The 19,428-nt window shown below is 32.4% G+C and overlaps 1 protein-coding gene across 1 annotated transcript in view; it reads right to left on the bottom strand.

Annotated features, from left to right (window-relative positions):
- Nucleotides 1-464: 464 nt before the first annotated feature.
- The window catches only part of Glipr1l1 (GLIPR1 like 1), a 30,867-nt gene continuing 11,903 nt past the window's right edge, over nucleotides 465-19,428 (bottom strand). The window contains exons 3-5 of the mRNA XM_005006521.2: nucleotides 13,871-13,971; nucleotides 6,736-6,824; nucleotides 465-600 (exon numbers count right to left, since the gene is read on the bottom strand). Of these exons, the coding sequence (XP_005006578.2) occupies nucleotides 509-600; nucleotides 6,736-6,824; nucleotides 13,871-13,971 (282 nt within the window). The 3' untranslated portion in view covers nucleotides 465-508. The remainder of the gene's footprint in view (nucleotides 601-6,735; nucleotides 6,825-13,870; nucleotides 13,972-19,428) is intronic.

The following is a 19,428-nucleotide window of genomic DNA, read 5'->3' as shown; positions in this document are numbered from 1 at the left end:
AAAAGGTACATCATTTACATTCTTTTTTATATATGACATATTTTTAAATACAATATCCTAAAAAATTAATTATAATTTTCAAGAAATAAATTTACTTTTGAAATCATATGTACTTATTAATTTTACTTACGAAATTTAATGAGTTGATTTAATCCATTTATTAAGGCACAATTTAATATTTTAAAAATTCATGTCCATTAGAAAATTAGAGATTGAGACTCTTTCCAGACATGTGAAAAGTAATTTAAAAAAAATAGCTTAAGAGTTTATTTTATTGTTTTCTGTTTTCCAAATTACAATTATTTTACATGACACAATTTATAATTTTACAACTTTACATTTTACATTATACAATTACAGTATATTTTAAATAAAACACATTAAATTTAGATAACAGACAAGAGTACAGAAGACTTAATAGAGAATTAAACTTCTAATGAGTTACATTTAACCATTAAGTATTCCTTTATTATAAAATTTAAGCATTTTTCTCACGTATAAATGACAATTAAATTGCTCTCAGAAGAATAAAACCTAGGCTAAGTACATTGTATACTATCTGCTGAGGTGCTTTCCCCGTTGGCTTCAGGTCTTTACGTTCTGTCAATAAAATGGAACAATTAAAAGCTCAATTTAATCACAGGGGGGAAGCAATCATTGAATCAATATTAAAATATTTGACATGTACTATGGCAAGTGCAATAGGTTTTAGAGATCTTAAATATAAGAAAAAATAAAATGAAAAGCATTCACTCGTTTTTCTGACTTAAGAACAAGATAATCAATTTAGAAAAATTAGTTTGATTTTTTAACTTAGGTAAATGAAAGTTTCTACACAAGCCCTGTAGCACATCAAAATCTTATAAAATGCCTGCCAATGGTGTCTTGCTTATAATACTTCTAGAACACTTTTTATATTAAAGGCATAAGAATCTAAACTAGAAAAAGCTACAAAGTAGTTAACTGTATTTTTGGTGCTTCACCATGTCCAATTCAAACCCCTGACAAAATGTAATTCCTTGATTTTGAGTTTTAAATATAATTTTTATCTTTGTAGTATTCTTTGCCCCAAATTTTGCTCACACCTTTTCTATATCAAAAATGTGCCTGACTTTACCATTGCAATAATATCTGATTTTTAAAGGAACTCATTGTTTTTTTTATTTGTAATTTTTTTTATTTTAAAGAGGGTAAAACAGAACAAAATAGAACAAACCAGATCAGAAGAAACCAATGTAACTGACACAGATTTCAAAGCAAGGCAACAGGAGATCTGTATTAACTACCATAATGTCTCTTGTTTTCTTCTAAATAGTTGTCTATATATTCATACACAAATTCACACAAAACAAAATAGTATGAAACTGATCAGACCAAGGTAATGAAGGCATTACAGGCCTTCAAAACCAGACAACAGGAAAATCAACTGCCATAATATCTCTTATTATCTTCAAAATAGCTGTTCACACCTTCATGTATGCTGAAATTAAATAATACAAGACAGACTAAAACCACTCTGAACACAGAATAATACTATTACTGGATTTCACAGCATGATGGTAGGAAATCAGCAATGGATGCCATAATGTCTCTTTTTCTACAAAATAGCTGTTTATTTCATACACATAATACAATCGATTCTCATAAACTGTTTAGGAGAAATTCTAGGCATGTATAAGCCTTTATATGTATATCTATCCTTTCTGTATTAGAGGGAAGAACAAAACAAGTTACTACAAAAATAAGAAACAAAAAAGACAAGTAAATAACAATAACAAAGAGTCCAAAACAATGATGAAACAAGACTTCAAAACAAGGTGGTAGGAACGTAACTGAGGTTGTTATTTTACATAGTGATCTTCAAAAGAGTAGGAACTCATTTTTTTAATTTGCTATTTTTCCATTGATTTGTTCATTTTCATTCATTTTCTACTATATATTGAGGATGAGTCTGAGCTTCAGATGTAATGACTGTCAATAAATAAATGAATAAATGAAAGTCTTTTATAGTAATGTGGAGAAAAATCTAAAAGTTAATCATTTCAGACAGTGGTAATTACAATGGAAAATATAAATTGGGTCAATTGATAATAAATAATCAGGAACTTAATTATAATACTAGTTAAAATTTATTGAGTCTCTACTTTGTTTTTGGACTCGAATCACTTTGTATGATTTATCATATGATAATAATCACCTCCTGAATTGTCACTGACTCAATACCTATCTATTTAAACATTATGCCATAGCTCCTGCCCGAAAAAGTGAAGTTAAGTAAAATAAAGGTTGGTTTTTAATAGTGATCAATAAGAAAGAGAAAATACATAAGTCAAAAGTTATAGTACCTAAATATAACGTATCTGTAGCTAGAGGAGAGACAAATGTATGAGAAGTTGCTAATGCCTTCCCCAAACTTATATATCACATAATCATTGAAGAAATTAACCCAGTAATTAAAATTTATAAACATAATACACACATACAAATATAACAAATATTTTTATAAAAATGTCTTCTCAAAATTAAAGATAATCAGAATCCTACTAAACTGTAACCAAAATATTAAAAGACATAAACATTCTTATCTTCCAACATATTCCACAACTACTATAAGTCTGAAGTCAAAGTCATGTAGGGGGAAATGAAGAAGGAAAACTCTAGGCCAAAGGTAATTCTAAAATTAAATGCAGAAATTAAAAATAAAAAATCTTAAGATGCTGTATATCTATAAAGAAAACTGAATGGCCAAATCTAATTTACCACAGGAAAGGAAGAGTGGTTTAATACTGGATTATTTTAACATTTCAAATTTATTCAGCAATATTCTAGTAGAATTGTAGTGTCTGAAAATCAATGACTTACATTTAGTTAATAGATGTAAGTAGAACCTATTACATGACCATCACATCTCTCACTCATATTTCAGTAAATATTTTTGGTTTATGTTAACAGTTAAATTAGAGCAAAATCCAATTAAAGCTCAATTAGCAATTTGAAGGCTGAGATTTGTAAAATATACAATGAATTTAATCTTCTGTCAGTGACTGATGTGCATGTTGACCATATTAAGCCCTTACATGTTCCTAATTGCACTTTCATTCTCACATGCAGTGCACATGCTGAGTTAGTCAATGGTTTCTAATAACTTTTATTCCAAAAAGCAACCTGGAACTGATACTTGTCATTATCTACAAGTGAAATAAATAAATCTAAGTGAATCTCATAATTTTCTTTTTTCTTTAATATAGTTATGATAAAATATCCTGTGAGATTCACAAGACTTTCCAGTGTAATACTGGATTATTGATTCATTACTTAACTCCTGGTACCTTTTGAAATTATACAGTATGACTGTAATTGCTTTCACGCTCCTTTAATAAATTTACAACATTTAGACACTTAAGGAAAAACTATAGGGCCATTTTAATAGAGCAAATTTGCTCTACTTAAAGATTCTTTGAAGTTAAGAAATCGTTAGAAAAATTTGGAGTTGAGACTACTTCCGTAACCTGGTACTGAGGACAAATTTAAAACAACATAAGGTAAATATGCATAACATTGAAACATGGTCTTTTAAGTCAGTTAAGAGAAGGGTATCCTCTCTTACAGTTTATATACAACATTGTCCTGGAGAATCCGCTGCCTGTTACTATTAATAAAACAAATATTGGATATAAAGATTAGAAGAAAGGACAAGATATGCCTTTATCCTTCAGGTAACGTGATTATTAGGGAAAATTCAAGTGAATCAATAAATTATTGGAAATAACAAAAGAGTTTAGCAAGTTTCCTGGGTAATAGACTCCTGGGTCAGAACATTTATATTTTTTAAATCAGCCAAATTTATTAGGAAATGTAATTTTAAATATAATATAAATACTTCTATGTCACTAAAGATTCTAATTCGATGTACAGTGTTTTTTTCTGGGAAAATTTTAAAACTTAAAGCCATTTTAGAAATACTAAATGAACTTTTTTTCTTGTCTTTTTGAGTCAGGGTCTCTGTATGTAATTCAGGCTGGTCATGAGCTCACTTTGTAACCTAGGCTGGTCTCGAATTCCCAATGATCCTGCTGCCTCAGCCTTCTGAGTGCTGGGGATTACAGGCATGAGCCACCACACCCAGCTCTGAGAAATCTTAAATGAACTTTTAATATGAGGAAATAGTGAATGTTGTGAAGATGTCAATTCTTGCCAAATTTATAAATCTTCCCAGTTTACCTATGCATTTAATGTAATGCTAACCAAAATCAATTTAGTGGAATTGATAGCTTTTCCTAATTTTAATTTGCAAAGGGCTGAGAATACCTGAATAATTTGGAAAAAAGAGCAAATTGGGAAACACCTCCAGTCAGGCCTATGACCCATGCAGACTGTGGTGCTGTTTTAGAGTCCATTGTCAGTGGCTGCTTCCATCTCCTTGACAAAAGCTCCCATCAACCACAGCTAGAAAATCGTTCCTAAGTCTAACAAAACTCAGTGTTAAAGCCTCAGAATTTCCTTAGAGCAGCAAACTAGAGGGAGATTTCAAAGCAGGAGATTCATACAGATAGAAGTTGGTATAAGAAAGGCTGCTTTTTTTTTTTTTTCCTGAGACGCTCCTGATTCTGGGCTCAAGAATAAGGCTGAAAACCTGGATTTTGCCCAGGCAGAGCCTGATATTTGGAAATGGATACAGTAAAGCTTTTGCTAGAGTTGCAGAGCTAGAGAGATACAACTGGAGAATTGAAGGATCAAGATCCAGGTGTGATGAAGAGGAGAGGAGAATGGACAGGACGTGCCTGTTCTGTACTCTAGTAACTTGTTTAATATTGATGGTGTGAAGAACAAGAGGCTGGACACCTAGACTGAAGGCTCTGGAAAGCAGAGACGTGTTCAGCCATTTCATGACACTAAAGCCTTAAAGAGCAGAAGTCAAAATCCAGCAGGGAAGTGGCCTCAATGGAACATACCAGCATCTCATTGGAAATCTCTGGGAGTCTACACTCCTGGAGCAGGGACAGCTGAAGTTGACTAACCTTACATAAATTGAACCCATCCATAACTAAATTTTATTTGAATTCAGATAAACAACCTTTACTATCAGAGAAAAGGTGGAAACGTTTACATTTTGTCTCACATGTTAAGTGTTTAATAAAAATTTTCCAAGCCTCATAAGTGTTTCCATCATCTACTGCTGTGAAGCAAACTTCTCCAAAACTTAAAATCAAAACAATTTATTAGTATTTCTCACAATTGTCTGGTTTCTTTGGTTCTTCTAGGTAATTCCTCTGCTGTATGATATCAGCAGGGTTCAACATCATGCCAACATTTACATATGGCTCCGTCGGAGCTGAAGCAGCGAAGTGGCTTCTCGAAGTCACCTTTCCGATAGGATACCATGCATTTTTTTTATATGCTTGAGGACTTTCAATACGTTAAAAAAAAAGCCAAAGTTTCCAGACTTATAGTGTGTGCCGCTCAGAGCTAACACTATAGCTAGGTCTTATTCAAGAAGTTGAAAACCAGTTTCCACTTCTAGATGTTTGAAAACAATGCACCCCACAACAAAAACCAGATCGCTCTACCAAAACCAAGAGAAAAGAAAACAAAATGAATGAAAAAAAGAAACCGTCAGGGATCCTGGAGTTTGCTATCTGTTTCTGAGAGGAAAACAAATGTCCAGTAGGAGAGAAGAGACCTGAACTAGATTGTGCTTAGTCATGTTAGTCACACGATACAGAATCAAATTTTTCTTTCATTGTAATAAAAAGGCACTGAGGAATTTAAGAAAAAAAATCATTTTATTTGACTTGAGTTTCTATGTATAAAACAGTTTGGAGAGAAGTAAGAGAATTAGGAGGGAGACAAAGTCAGGCAAATAGTGACTGACTAGGAAGCTGGGTAGAAAGTAAAATAAACCAATGCGTTGTTACTTTTCTCTTTGACTAGAAAACATCAGCTTATAAATAGGATATAAATGATGAATTTATTTTTAAAACTACTTTTAATTAAATCTGAAATTGAAGGGAACTTCTACTATATTCTCTTGAAATTTATATCCGATAAATGGAAAGACTGATGAATTATTACAAAGAGCACGCACGAAGTAGCCACAGCATAGGTGCAGGAAGCCCTTTTACTGTAGTCTCTCAAACACTAATTCCTCCACAGTAACTCTCTGTACCAACTAAAAACACAGATTAATTTTACCTCATTTTGAACTTCATAGAAATAAAATAATTGGATAAACACTATTTTTGTATCTCTTTCCTTTCATGGTTACACACATAAGCATCTTTTTCCAGCAGAATATTCCATCCTAAGAAAGAATATTTGTGTTGAACGACAACAAAAAAACCTCCTGATACTGGAAGACAAATATGTTAATTTTACTTCACAGCTAATTTTGGGCATTGATTAATGTTTACTGATAAATAAGTCATTATTCTAATAATTAATAAAAGAAAATGAATAGAAGGAATTATAAAATAAACATTTCAGCCAGTAGGTACTTTGGTCCAGCAAACTGGATCATGGTTGTATCTCATTTTTTTCTGTCCTTTAGCGTCAGAGGGAAAATAGTGAAGATGGGAAGGATCATCTGAATTTAAATGCGATCCTTTATGATAAATCATTCATGATTCATTGTCAGAAGCAATCAAATCTTATCCATAAATTGTAAGTTGGAGGACCATATTTAAAAATATAATGAATTTATAATAATGTTATGATTTTGTTTTCTATTTTACTCACGGCAGAGCTTGTTTACACATCTCTCTTCTGTTGAGCACATCGTGCAGGGTGGTCCTTGTGTGTAAGGGAGATCATTTTTAAAATTTCCTCTGTGAAAAGAAGAAATACTTACAGCCAAATGACTATTAATTTGCTAATTTGTATGTAATTTACCAAGGTTGTTTTGTCTCTCACTCATGAATACTGAAAAGAGAAAACAGCAGTAACTTTTGTCAAAACTTTACAGTCAATTATTTTTGTGTGTGAAAAATAAACTACTGGATGTCAGTAGTTTACAGGATGTTCTTTACAGGATGTTCCCAAACACATAAATCATAAATTATGTATGAACCCAGTGTAGTAGAATATGAAAGCCACAAAATTTTTATCATAGATGTTATAATTATTTCTGTGGTAAATGGAATAAGTAAAATTTAAATTTCAAATGAAATAATGTTCTGTAGTTTAATTTAAAAGTACAGTACTATAGTCATCTTATCTAGTTCTGGTAGCACCTGACCACCTATGCAGAGTTTATAGTTATTTTGCCTAGTTTTAAATTATATAAGCCAAAGCATTTTGACAAACCTCTCCTGATTTTTCATTTCTGTGCATGTGAAAGACTTACAAAAGTGTTACTTACCTCGAATACGCAAAGACAATCATAATAATACAAATGGTATTTGACTGAAGAATACTGCAGTTTATTCAACTGTTGGTAGACATTTGAGTTGTTCAGGCTCTTGGTAACTTCTAATGAAGTGGGTATGGACATTTAGACCATTTGTGCATAAATCCTTAAACGAATACCTACTTAACAGTAAGGGAGAACTCCAAGTCCTTCATGTCCTCTTCAGCACATGCAATGGCCAGCTTCTAGCCATTCTAATAATTCAGTAGTGGTAATATATTATGGTTTTAGTTGCTTTTCCTTAGTGATTAATCATTTTTTCAGGTGTTTATTTCTCAAGAGTAAGTTTAAAATTTTTTAGAATATTGAGGTGTCAGTGTTTTTTCCTTATTATCAGTATGTCCATTATTTGATATGTTTTCCAGACTTTCTTCCAGTTTATTGATTATTTTTGCATTCTTTTAATGTCTTTGGATGTTTTAAATTTTAATAATATTCAATGTATTAATTCATTCTTTTATGAATCATGCTTTTGATATGGTAGTTAGAAATATCTTTGACTACGTAAAGGTCACAAAGTTCTCATTCAAAAGCTTTATAGTTTTAGATTTTTCATTTAGGTCTGCAGTCTATTTTGAATTTTTTTTTTTTTTTTGGTATCTTGTATAATTCCAAACTTCTTTTCCCATACGGATAACTGTTTCAGCATCATTTACTGAAAATCTATTGCTTTTCTTCTGCATTGCCTTATAAAATATAAATTGAATACATGTGTTTATCCATGTGTCAACTCATTTCTAGGCTTTATTCTGTAAAATGATCTTGTATAATTTTATGCCACACCATAATGCTGTGATTTCTCTGTAGTTTAAATAATTATTGAAAGCAGTGATGTTAACTCCTCAAGTTATTCTTTTTAAAACATTTTGGTAATTCTAAGTGTTTAGCTTTTGCATATGAATTTGATGATCAGTTTGTTAATTTCTATAATAAAAGTCTTCTGAGGTCTTTATTAAGATTGTATTGAAATTCATAGATCAATTTAGTAAACAAATGGTGAGTCTTCAAATTCATGAAAGTGTACATTTCTCTAGTTAGTTTTACCTTTGTTAATTTCTCTAATGTTGTTTTCAGCATAGAGGTCTATCACCTATTTTTCCAGGTTAATCCCTAGATAATTTCTGGTGTTATTATAAGTGGTATTGCTATTTTAATTCAATTTCTGATTATTCATTTCTATTTTGTGGACATGCAGTGGACTTTTGTGTATTGATTTTTGTATTCCAAGAAATAGCCAAACTGATCAGGCCCCCCAAAATTTTGGTAGATTCTATTGAGTTTTCTACATAGACTTATAAGCCTGAAGTCATAAAATATGACACATAGACTACACGGGCTGTTTTTGCGCAGTCTGTAAATCAGGGATTTGTTTGCATTTATAAAGGGTAACTGAAAACAAGAAAAGGAAGATTAACAAATAATAGATATTGAATATGGCACACAAAGCTTAACATATTTATTATTTAGTATTTTACAAAAAAAGATTTTGCTGTGTGTTATAAAGTGAACTGCAAGTTTTTTCGTAGATATTCTTTATTAGGCTTAAGATATTCTGTTTTTAGTTTGCTGGGAGTTTATATCAGGAATAAATTTGAGTTTCTCTGAATCGATTTAAATGATTGTATGATCCTTATTTTTAGGCTGATTAACATTACAATTTACTTGGATTGATTTTAGAATGTTAAATGATCTCTAAATTCCTGGAATAAATCCCATTTGGACAAGGTATTTTATGCTTTTTCTGGGTCAGTTGCTAAATTTTGGTCAAAGATTTTGTTCCTATGTTTGTGAGACATATTGCACTGTAATTTTTATTTCATTATAATTTGTATCTTTTGAGGAATATTTCAATTTTATTTAAAATGTAAATTATTGGTATAAATATTACTAATATCATCATTTTAATGTTTGAGAAATATGTGGTGCTGTAATCTAATGTTTGACTTTCATCTTTTTCTCCCTAATCAATGTGGTCTAAGAATTATCAGTTTTATTGCTCAAACAAACACCTTGAGATTTTAAAATTTTCTCTATTAATTTTATTATTTCATTTATTTCTGACTTTATTATTTCATTTATTCTTTTTACTTTGAATTTAATTTGCAGTCTTTTGCCATTATGCTCAGAAAATACATTTTATATATATTTAATCTACTTAAATTTATAAAGACTTGTTTTATGACCCAAAATGCAACCTATTTTGGTAAATATTCCATGTGTGTTGAATAAAATGTATTCTGTTATTAGTGGATGATGCAGTCTGTCAGGGTCAGTCAGGTAAAGTGGGTTCAGCGTGTTGTGCTAAGCTATGACCTCGATGATCATCTGTCTACTTGCTTATACTATTACGGTTAAGAGTGTTAAGCTCTCTGATACTAATTTTGCATTATCTATTTCTCTTTTTAGTTCTACTTGTTTTTGCTTCATATGAAGTGCAAATATTTAGGATTCTTAAGTTCTCTTAATTAACCCTCTTAACATTTTGAAATGACTTTTACGCCTGTTAATATCTTATGCTTAAATTATACATCATATGATGATAATAGCATTTAGGATTCTTTTAACCAATGTTAGCATGGTAAATCATTCTTTTACTTTTAATCTGTGTTTTTATGTTTAGAGTATATTTCCTATAAGCAGCAATAAAACTAATTCCCAATTTCTTACCCAATATTCAATCTTTGTCTTTCAATTTGGACATTTATACCATTTCCACTTGAGATAGCTATTGACGTAATTATTTTTGAAGTTGTCATCTTCTTTATCTCCTCTGTTCTTTTCCCCTTCCTCTTTCACTGCTTTTCCTTAGATTAATCAAGTATTTTTAAAAACTTCACTATAATTGCTTTGTAAACTTATTTGCTATTTCTCTTTTTATTAGACTCTTTAGAGTTTATAGTATGCATCTCTTACAGTTATCTCAGTTTACATGAAGTACAAGAACCTTAGCATGGTACACTTCCATTTGGCCTCTCAGACTTTTATACTTATCATGAATTTTAACTTCATGTATGTAATAGCCATTAAAACACATCATTAGCATCTTTGATTAAATGATTATTTTTGAAAGAGAATATTAAGAAAAACAGCATAGCATACACATTACCCAAGTATTTAGTCATGTGCAGAGGTTTGTAGGCTTCCTTCTTTCCTTTCTCTCTCTCTTGCTGTCTTCTTTCTTTCTTTCTTTCTTTCTTTGTTTCTTCCTTTCTTTCTCTTTCTTTTTTTCTTCTTTCTTTTTCTTTTATACACTATATAGTTCAGGCTGGCCTTGAACTGGAGATCCTCCTCCCTCAGTCTCCTCACCTTTAGTTTTGAAAGATGTGGATACAAAATTCTTAGTAGATATATTCTCTTCTTTCTGTATTTAAAGTTATTGTTATCTACTGTCTTATTGTTTCCAGAAGGTAAAAAAAAAAACAAAAAAACTCCTGTGGATGTTGGGACTTAGGCTGCTGTATAGAAGGCAATTGCGCGCCGTCTTAGCAAGTGCCCCTGGTGCCTCTCAGAGGTGAACCAGTTAGCTGTTCCCGTGAGCCTACCGGCACTCGGGCTGAGAATCAAACATCTCCCTCATCCCCCATCAGCACCTGGGGACAGAGTTCTGAGCATCTCTTGGGAGGATGACCACATGCAATATAGCAAGCATGGGGAGTTTCTATGTTCTGTTTGAAGGCAATGGTTATTTTCAATGTTACATTTTGTAATGAGTGTTTTGCTCTATTTAATATTCTCCTTCAACTGGTTTTACAACATTCTGTTATTGGTTTGATTTCACTATACCTGACTGGACAACTATTGTGAAGATAACGAGATATACCATAGTACCTATTACTACTATCCCAGTATCCTGATGTGAAGTTCTGTACCAACGTCACTACGCTTGTCGATTGGTTTTGTTCTGTCTTGTTCTGTTGTGTTTTTACTACATTCAAAATAAAATTTAAAAAAGATATTGTCATTATTATTTTGTTCTGTTGTGTGTAACATATCTGTGCTATCCTGATACTTAAAAATTTTTCTCTTTCTTATTGATCTTGAAAGTTTGGATTATAAGGTACTTGGTGTACTAGTATTTATGTTTTCTATAAGGGAGTCTGATAAACTTCTTGGATGTATAAATTTACAAATTTCATTAAACTTGTAAAGATTTGTTCATATTTTTTTAAATAGTTTACTGTGTCTCACTTCTTTTGAGACAATCAATTGACACTAAAGTTATCACATAGGCAGCTGACACCCTCTTCATCATCCTTGGATTTTCTTTCCCTTTAGAAACCTGTTGCGATGGTTTGTACTGTTATGCCTTTGAGTTCACTAGTCTCTTCTGGAATATCTAGTCTACCATTAACTTATTTTTTTTCAACTTCTATTTTTAATATCTTATATGTCTCCTTTTCACTTTTGAAAATATGAAATACAATTATAAGGACTACTTTATTCTTTCCTTACTAATTCAAATACTTTTAAAATTTTATATCAGTTTCAAATGATTTATTATTTTTCTCTATATAAATTTCATTTGTCTGCTTCACATGCTTGGTAATATTTAAGTAGATAGCAGACATTGTGTTAGGTTCTGGATATCATATTATTTCTCTATGGACTTATGTTACCTGGGAACATTCTGAGTTTTCAAAATTTTACTGTAGAATTGTTACCTCAGTCTGGAGCCCCCTGGTTCTGCTTCCTGTGTGAGTGCCAAGAGCTGTATTTTTTTTTTTTTTTTGTCAGTACTGGGGATTGAACTCACGACCGCCTGCTGGCAAGGCAGGTGCTTATGCCGCTGAGCTAAATCCCCAGCCCACAAGAGCTGTATTTTCTAATTCCTTCACATGTTTCCTATGCTAATTTCAATTTCCTCACAGACACAGGACAACCATATATGCTGGGCATGGAAGACATACCAGTTTCAGATCTCCAGGGTTCTTTTTATGTTTACTTCTTTTCTTGTACTTTTTCCCCATAATCTCTAGCTGTATTGGCTTCTTTGCACTTGGCTTTGTTTCTTCAGTTCAGTTCAGAAGGTCCAATATTCTCTCAATTTCCCTCCATTAGTCCTTCACTGTATGACACGTACTTAAACAGTGTTGCTCCTTGTACTGCATTTTGTCTGTTTTCTCTTTGTGGTGGTTGTTTTAGTGGTGGAGCATTTTGGTCCCTATTGCTTGGTAAGCAGTGCTTTTACAGTATCTTCTTAGGCTTCCAAAAATCTATAAGAAATCTATTATGTACATGATTTGCTTGGAACTGAAAATATGATTTGCTCAGGAAATCTTGAGTCTTAATATCTTATTAATAATTTTGTATTTTCCTTTCAAATTCAGTGATTAATGTCCATAAAAGACAACATGGTAATAAATGGCAGTAACTCTGCTGTTCTTTAATATCTATGAAAACTGTACTCGACTCTGACATTTTAGGTGATATATTTTTACTATTTGTGCATCTAAGTGAAAATCAGAAGTAGATGCACACATTTTTATCTATCAACGTATTTTTGGCATGTACCTGTTCCTTGTTGCCAATAGTGTATAGATTTTCTTAGTCTGGATTTTCATCATTCCTAGATTTTATTTTAAAATTTTTGCTGTAAAAAATTTTTTTGTTGTTGAAGAATCATATTATTAATTGTTTTTCTATTTTTTATATAGACCCATTGGAATTAGAATTTCAAAATTTTACTTTTGTTTGTATTATGTTTCCATTTAGATAACTAATTGTTAGGAGGGCATGAAAATTATCATTTTCTTTTTTCAGAAATTAGTGCTCTTGCCATCATTCTGGATAATTTTTCATTCTACTTATGTTACCATTACATTAGATAAGAATTTGTCAAATTCTTTTGTGTTCCAGCATTTAGATAGAATCGTGGCAGTTAATTTTATATTTCCTCTTTTTTAAATTTATGCAACAATTTCTCTCATTTTCACTCTCATTTAAATATGTCATTTCCAGTAAAGTGCTTTACACAAGGCAGTGTTCTTTCACCACTTCCTATTTTCACCTATCTTGTCTTGTTAGTACTCTAGAGGGAGATTTTTCTTATCGGAAATATAGACATCTTGTAATATTCAATCCATTTTGTCATAGCCACAAAGGATCATTTCTTAGTAGAAACAAGGAGAAACTTTGGTTATCAAAGAAATACTATAGTGCAATTGAATGTGCTTTATTTTTGTAAGGCGAGAATAAAGCAATAAAATCATTAAGTGCTGCTGAGGTGGTAGAGAATGTCTATAATCCCAGCACCTGAGAGGCTGAGACCTGAGGATCACAGTTTCAAGCCAGAGCAGGATATATAGTGAGACTCTGTTTCAGAAAACCTAAATAATTAAATAAGTAAGTAAAGTACTATAGAAAAAATACAAAAATATTTATTTCCTGTATATGGTACTTTTTGGTAAATAATTAACATGTAACATAACATCAACATAACATAATTTTAAGAGCAAAATAACTTACCCAGGTCCATAGTTACACACAAACATTGCAAATGTAGCTCCCCCAAAGTTAGCGCAAGATGCAGCTGCACAACCAACTTTATATGAATTGGCCCAAACTACCTGTAAGGGAAGAAATTATAAACCAACATATATGAAGCAATTCTATGTAACAATTCATCATTGGAACAGATATAATCTTTGTCATGCTATTAAAAATAATATGTAAATATTCACTATATTTTTTCTATAACCTTTAAGTTTATGTGACTTTTTCTTTAAGTTGCATTTATATGAGTTACCAAACTAGTTTTTCTTCAGAGATAATTCTCACAAATCGAAAGGAAAATATATAGTCTAAACCACAATATGTAGCCAAAATTGTAATTTCTTCTACATGATTTAGGAAATTTTAATTCTACCCATAGACATATTATATAATCAACATTAAAATCAGACTATAAGTGAACAAATAATCTTATTTTTCTCATAAAAATCTGCTTAATTATTGCATTTCTAATTTTATAGTTTTACATAAATTCTTATTGATGTCAAGTTACAAGAGATAGGTAGGATGGATTAAGAACATATTGAGTTTCTAAAAAACAAATTCTGCCATAAAGATGGTATTTATTTTTACTTAATCATGAAATACGCATGTTACTCAAGAGTGGAAAACTCATCATAGGAGAGTGATGAAGAGGTGAAAAAATTGCTAGTCCTTTGTAACAATGGAATTTGCTCTGTTTTTCAAATAGAAAAAATGGAAAAATACTTGATTTATTGAACTTGTGAAACAATAAATCAAAGAAAGTTTGACAACATACATAATTTTTTTGTTTCTACTTGACATTTGTCCTAAAAAAAGCATATTAAGCTAGTCCACAAAATGGATTTTTCATAAATGTGGTATAGACACAATTCATAATTTTAAAAATTATATTTTAATGGCTCTGTGGTTGCCTGATAGATACCACAATTCAATGAAAAATCTAGTGAACCGAATGTTAAGAGATGAGTTTTGCTTCTCATCACCTGTGGCTAGGAGGGACAGGTCAATTTCAAACTAGTTTCTCACTTACTATAAACTATGATCGAACAAGATGAAAGATGCTTTTCTTTTCCAAGTTTATAAAAAGTTGATAAAGTATGCAAATGCAAGAGTACACATTTTAAAGAAACCATGTTTAAAATTTTGCTTCATGAATAAACCACAAAATTCTATTTTCTTAAGATGTTTAGTGTTTTTTTCGTAGCTTTGGAAATGTGAAAAAGTCACTTTGAACAGCTTTAAAATATACTGCTTTCAGGAAATTGAGTGGAATAATATTAATAAAAATACCAAATACGCTTTTGTTATATCAATGAATGGTAAATGTAAAACATTTTTGTCTCATTTTGTTTAGAATATTAAGCAAGATATGGTTGTCAAATCAATAAGAAGAATGTACCTGTTTCTAACTATTTAAGTGTATGTGTAAATTTGGCGGTGAAGAGGAAGCTCTCATTTCTTACTTAACAGTTGTTAGGGAGAAGACATTTGGGAATAAGTTCCTTTCCTTGCAACAAATGAGGAAACAAAAATAAAAGCCATGATTTAGCTTTGATGCCACATTCTGCTTGTTATCAGTAATTCTGACATTTGCTTTCTCTCTATCAATTTTACCAGTAATAGCCAGGTCATACTCTTTGCCAACATCCTCTCTTCTGATGTCCTAGAGGATGTCCAGACTTAGAAGACCATCCTCTTGTGGAGCTACAATAATAATGAAAATAAGCACAAGGGGAACATGAAAACTGCTGCTTTCTTGTTCACTTAACCTCCAATAAAGAGGAATTGCCTTAGAACACTAAGTATTAATTCAATTTCTACAGGTTGGAAAGTTTGGCATAGAAAGCCCTTTTTATTTCTTGAACATGCCTTAGGAGCTTGGTATCCAGGCTACAATTGGCAAAAAGGTGATTTGCACCTCTCATCATAAAAGAGTAACATGTCTAAAGTTCTATGCCTACCTGAAACCACCAAAAAATTTGGAAAAGTTCAGGAAGTAATGGTTTTTAAGACACTAGACATAGATAGCAAATGCTAACACTCTGAGAGTTTGGGAGATAAGGGGTGTATTGTACAATTGTTACAGCTTATTCCTTGTGATAGTTTCCCATTGTGGAACTTAGGAAGAGGATTACCAGGAAAAGCTTGAAGTACTCATGTAGTTGAGAGTCTGAATTGAGAGTCTGGGGAGACTACGGTGATAGGTGTTTATAGGGAATGGTATTGAAGAGGTGAGAATAATACAGTAACACATTGTGGTGTATGCAGATGATTCTCACCAGCTATTCAGCAGGGCATTCATGTGAAGAAACTAGTGTAGGCCTAGGAAAGGATTACCTGTAAAAGCTAGAAGGAAATACGCCAAGGCTCATCCAAGGCAAGAGCAGGACATGTCCTTACTATCTTGAGTGGAACACTTCAAAATTCTCAGAGCATTTTGTAGGGCGTTTAGAAGAATCTTGCTTAAGTAGTGAGATACAACTATTCCTAGACCAAACATTGCATTCATTCCACGTAGCATGTTTTAAAAGCAATAATCAAAAGCATCAAGTGTATAAATTAACTATATCCTAGAAGATGCTCATGAATATTTATAGGAATAAAAATAAATTGCTAGGTGTGGTCTTGCTTTCCTGCAATCTCAGTATACAGGAAACTGAGGAGGAGGATCCCAGTGAGTTCAAGGCCAGTCTGGGATACTAGTGAATTCAAATCAAGACTAAAATATATAGCTAAGCCCTGATTTAAAAATGAATGAACAACCCAAATGAAATTAATACCCCAAAGGGTCAAATTTTACAATGTTAGGTGTATAAGGACATATACATGACAAAATAAAAGGCGAGAAAATTTCGTTGATAATGAAGAACAAAATATTTCTTCAAAACTAATGCAGAGCTAGGCTTATCAAAGAAAACATAAAATTCTTATTTATATTATATATTTAAAAAGCTATATGTGACCCCAAAAGTTGAGTGAAATAAGGAATATACTAAGTAGTATATTTATTGAAGACACAAACAATACCCAATTAATCTTCTACAAATGCAAACATTAAGATCTAATTTAAAGACATAGCTACCTAACTATCTGAAATTAATCACAGAGAAAGAAATTCAAGAAAAAAATTCAACAAGAACATCAAAAAATATAAATATTCATAGAAGACTAGAGGCAGAAAAACTCACAAATTTCTCTGGGATACTCGTCCAAGTTGACTGTTATGACTGAGGAAATGGGATAACTGTAGGAAATCCCTGGAAGACAACTTGAGCGAGCTCGCATCCAGGTGCAACACAGAATGTTGGTATTAAAATAATAAGTGAAATAATAAAATAGTACGCACCAGCACCAAACAGTTTCCAGCTCAGTGGGAGAGGCCTGCACACACCCAAGAATGTACTCTGCTACCTGACAAGTACACAGCCTGAGCACAAAGACAACCTGAGTCTTGTCAGTGCCTGAGTGTAGGAGACACAATGGCTCAGCAGATTTAAACAGTGCTGGCGTGAGGAGCCACTTTAAGAAGCCCCCATTTTAAGAAGTCTCCATTTTAAGAAGTCTCACAGGCCTTGAAGGAAAGAAAAACACCTCTGCTGTGTGTGTGTGTGTGTGTGTGTGTGTGTGTGTGTGTGTGTGTGACTGGTAGCTGGACCCAGGATCTTTGCACTGAGCTACATCCTAGGATCATTTTTCTTTTTAAATTTCGAGACAGGGTCTTGGTAAGCCACTAAGTTGCCTAGGCTGGGCTCCAATTTCCATCCTTCCTTGGCCTTCCAGAGTGCTGGGAGTACACATGTGCTCCCACATTTACTATCTGTAAGATGCAGCAGCTGCTTCTGAGGGAGCAGAAGGCAGCCTCTTTAAGATTCAGCTTGGACTGAGGAGAATGATAGCTATGACACAAAGTAACTAAGATAATGAGCAAAAGAGAAACAACTCAGTGGCGGTCCTGGGCTGTAGGAAACTCTAGGGTCTGGAAAGGCCCTACATGTTTGCCCTGCAAAGAAAATGCAACTGGCATTTACACAGCACATTCAGCTAGGTGAAGGGATTTTTAAAAAAAGAGTTGGATTTAGAAAGGAAAAGAATCCTGCTGTGTAAAGTTTTGTCAGGGATAGGGGTTAGGGTCAGGAGCATTTCTTTTGGAGCTGGTGGAAAGCTATGTGTCAGTGGCTTCTCAACCAAGCCAGATGCTGTGCACCCCACCACCTCTGCGCTGAGCAAAACCATTAAGAGTATGTCCTGTAGTGAAGACACTTGCCAGGCATGTGGCCAGCAATCCTGACAAATCAATGGGCAAGGTATGTGAGAAGCTTGGTGGGCAGTTCCAACACTAGCCATGCCCTCTTTTATGGGTGCAAAAGCCTTAGATATTGGTGTAATTTAGTTTTAACACTGAAAACTTTGCCTTACGGGTTGAGTTTCGCCTTCAGACTTGCAAAAGCAATTTGTCCTTCTTGGACAGAGGCTGAGATGGAGAATTTTTTACTAAAGTTTTCACAATACTACTTACATCAGATGGTGTCCTATAATAGATACTTTGGGAAAAATATTGTCCTCATTCTAAATACCTCCAAAGAGAGAAATATTAGGCCTTTTTGTTGTTGGACACACACACACACACACACACACACACACACACACACAGTGCAGTGTCTTAATTCTCCAGTCAAATTGCACGGACTGACAGATTAGATTAAAAACAAGATCCAAATGTAAAATATATGTGTAATGTAAGAAACACATCTCACCTCCAATTCATAAAGACTGAAAATGAAAGGGTAGAAAATGATACTTCGAGTTCTTGGAATTCAAAAGCAAGCAGGATTATCAAACCATACAAACTTCAAAGTAAAATTAACAAGAAAAAACAAAGGTCAATATACATTGGTAAAGGGAACAATGCCAAGAAGGAATGTCAGTGCATCCAATTTCATAACATGAGCACTACTCATGAATAAATATACCTCAGAACAGTTATACTGAATGGCTTTAATACCCTTTACTCATAAATAGATATATCATTCAGATAAAAGTCCAACAAAAAGTCAGAGTTAAACAACACTGTACATCAAATGAATTTAACAAATATCTATAGACTATACTCGCCAACAACAGAATGTGCAACTCTCAGAACTCTTCTAAATAGATTATATTTTAGGTCACAAATCAAGTCTTAATAGATACAAAAAATAGAAATGATCTTATACAACTTATCAGAACACAATAGAAGGAAACTAGAAATCATCAATAAATCACAAAAACTACACAAATTCATGAAGATTGAACAGCATACTCTTATATGGTCAGCATGTCATTTAAGAAGTATGGAAATTAATAAATTTCTAAAATTAAATAATAATGGAAACATTCAGAACCTTTAAGATACCCTAAAAGCAGTTCAATGGAATTTTGTAGTTGTGAATGTCTAGAAAAATAATCTCAAACAAATAAAGATACATCCCAAGATCCTAGAAAAACAAGAACAAATCAAAACCAAAACCTGTAGAAGAAAAAAAATAAAA

This window comes from Cavia porcellus, unplaced genomic scaffold (genome assembly GCF_034190915.1).
Source record: "Cavia porcellus strain 051 isolate PalLab524CR breed Dunkin Hartley unplaced genomic scaffold, mCavPor4.1 scaffold_8, whole genome shotgun sequence".
In the NCBI taxonomy this organism is placed as follows: domain Eukaryota; kingdom Metazoa; phylum Chordata; class Mammalia; order Rodentia; family Caviidae; genus Cavia; species Cavia porcellus.
This window is presented reverse-complemented; position numbering and strand designations above follow the sequence as displayed.